The sequence below is a fragment of the Argentina silus genome (genome assembly GCF_951799395.1).
Source record: "Argentina silus genome assembly, chromosome: X".
In the NCBI taxonomy this organism is placed as follows: Eukaryota; Metazoa; Chordata; class Actinopteri; order Argentiniformes; family Argentinidae; genus Argentina; species Argentina silus.
The window spans coordinates 38806710-38809209 of NC_139653.1; the positions used below are offsets into that span (position 1 = coordinate 38806710).

Genomic DNA, 2500 nt, shown 5'->3' on the forward strand with positions numbered 1-2500 from the left:
CAACCAGCTGTTGAAGGTTCTGACTCAGAATGACAACGATGAAGTAACTACTGCCACCACCAGGTAGGACTGGGTATTGCAGGGGCTTCTCTTTGTCTGAGTCTGCAGTTTCTAGATTCTAATTATTTATGTTGTCATCATGTGACTTCAGGGTGCTGGTTCACATTGTTGCCAAGTGTCATGAAGAAAACCTGGACCACTACCTTCTCTCCTACATGAAGGTACACCTGGCTCATGCTGGACTGTGTGTGTGTGTGTGTGTGTGTGTAAGTATGTGTTTGTGTGAACGTGTCAGTGTGTAAGTGTGTGAGTGAGTGAGTGAGTGAGTGTGTGCGTGTGTGAGTGGCTTGGGCAATGGGCCCAGGACACTGTGGACACAGAAAGACTGCACACAGCTCTCAATTCTGAGGCAGGGGAAGGGGGGTGGTGTGTGTGTGTGTGTGTGTGTGTGTTTGTGTGTGTGTGTGTGTGTGTGTGTGTGTGTGTGTGTGTGTGGAGAAAGGGGAGGGGAGGAGTGTCTGGTGGAAGGCAAACAAGGACATTCAGTCTGCATTAAGAAATGCCAGAGATGCTGGTTAGGAGTGACAGTGGGTAAGGGTATTGAAGAATAGAGCAAGTGAACCACAAGAGTTGTTTCATGTCCCCTTTAGAGCCAAGAAGAATACTGCACTTGATCTTTGTAGAAGCAAAGACATGGGAATGAAAGGGAGGAGGGGAGAGGGAGGGAAGGGGGAAGGAACTGGAGGGCAGTGCTAATGGAAGTGGTGTTACCATGACAACTAATTGGCATGTTTTTTCCAGGCTATCCGTAAGAAGTGTAGACCTCTCTTTGTGTGTGTGTGTGTGTGTGTGTGTGTGTGTGTGTGTGTGTGTGTGTGTGTGTGTGTGTGTGTGTGTGTGTGTGTGTGTGTGTGTGTGTGTGTGTGTGTGTGTATTTACATTTACATTTATGGCATTTAGCAGACGCCTTTATCCAAAGCGACTTACAACAAATACATTTGTCTAAGTAAGTGAATCATCTATCCATCAGTCATCATAAGACAAAGTAATCTATGCTAGGACCAGGGGGCATTGGCAGTCACAATCCTTTTTTTTTAATGAATTTATTTACAGTAGAGAAACTGTACAGGGGGGTAGTGGGGATGAAGAGGTCTTTAGGAGGGACAGTTAAGATGTAGCCTGAAGAGATGGGTCTTCAATCTACGGCGGAATATAGGTAGTGACTCTGCAGTCCTGACAGCAGTAGGAAGCTCGTTCCACCAGCGGGGCGCCAGGACAGTGAAAAGCCGTGACCGAGTAGTGCGGCTGCTGCATCCACGTAGAGGCAGCGGTGCCAGACGGCCAGCCGAGGTGGAAGAGTGGAGTGATCAGACAGGGGTTTGGGGGCTGACCATTGCTTGCAAGTAGGGAGGGGCTGTACCCTTTGCTGCCCGGTAGGCAGGCACCAGGGTCTCATGCGAGCTGCTACCGGGAGCCAGTGAAGGGTGCGGAGGAGGGGGGTGACATGGGAGAATTTGGGGAGATTGAACACCAGACGGGTGGCAGCATTTTGGATGAGCTACAGAGGTCTGATGGCAGAGGCGGGGAGTCCAGCCAAGAGTGCGTTGCAGTAGTCAAGGCAAGAGATCACAAGTGTCTGGACCAAGAGTTGTGCTGCTTCTCTGGTGAGGAATGGACGTATACTTCTGATGTTGTAAAGAAAGAATCTACAGGAGCGTGCTGTTTGCCGCACAGGATAAGTGGTTGTCAAAGGATCACCCCAAGGGTCTTGGCTGTCTGGGAGGTCACAGTAGAGTTCTCTACTGTGATGGAGAAGTCTTGAAGTCTTGTGTGTGTGTGTGTGTGTGTGCGCATGTGTGCATGTGTGTGTGTGCGTGTGTCTGTGGATGTTGTGTGTGTGTGTGTGTGTGTGTGTGTGTGTGTGTGTGTGTGTGTGTGTGTGTGTGGTGTGTATGTACGTTGTGTGTGTGTGTGTGTGTGTGTGTGTGTTTTCATTGCTGCTTTCTCTCCTGTGGTCAGTTTGTGTTCAGAGCGGAGTCCCATGGTTTCAGGACAGTCCATGAGGAGCTGAGCAAAGGTGTGACCTTTGACCTAAAGAGCAACGAGCAAGCGGCCATCAGAAATGTCCTCAGGGTGAGTCACAACATGGACCCCACTTACACTGCATTATGGGTATAACTGGAGATAAATAGAATGGGAAAGTGCTTCCACCTGACTTTATGCCAGGTTAGTGATCATGGAGGAAAGGACACAAGGAAAGGAAGCTAGTTTACACAAGACGCACCCATGACCTCTGTGTGACCTCTCACCCTGCAGTTTTCCTGGTTCTTCTTTGAGCTGATGGTGAAGTCCATGGCCCAGTACCTAGTGGATGCAGACAAGACCAAGGTATGTTCCCTACTTCCAGTGCTAGTTGTGCATGTGTATATGTTCCTCTATATTGTGTATACTGTACAGCATGTAAACGTTTTTGCATATGGTGTGTTATCAGCTCCCTCGC

General features: G+C 49.0%; 1 protein-coding gene across 1 annotated transcript in view; it reads left to right on the forward strand.

Moving 5' to 3' along the window:
- The window catches only part of dock10 (dedicator of cytokinesis 10), a gene marked incomplete at its 5' end in the record, with an annotated part of 18348 nt that overhangs the window by 1731 nt on the left and 14117 nt on the right, over window positions 1-2500 (forward strand). The window contains 5 exons of the mRNA XM_083694718.1: window positions 2-63; window positions 152-221; window positions 2020-2133; window positions 2317-2388; window positions 2492-2500. The exon at window positions 2492-2500 is cut by the window's right edge and continues 138 nt beyond it. Coding sequence (XP_083550844.1) covers window positions 2-63; window positions 152-221; window positions 2020-2133; window positions 2317-2388; window positions 2492-2500 — 327 coding nt within the window. The remainder of the gene's footprint in view (window position 1; window positions 64-151; window positions 222-2019; window positions 2134-2316; window positions 2389-2491) is intronic.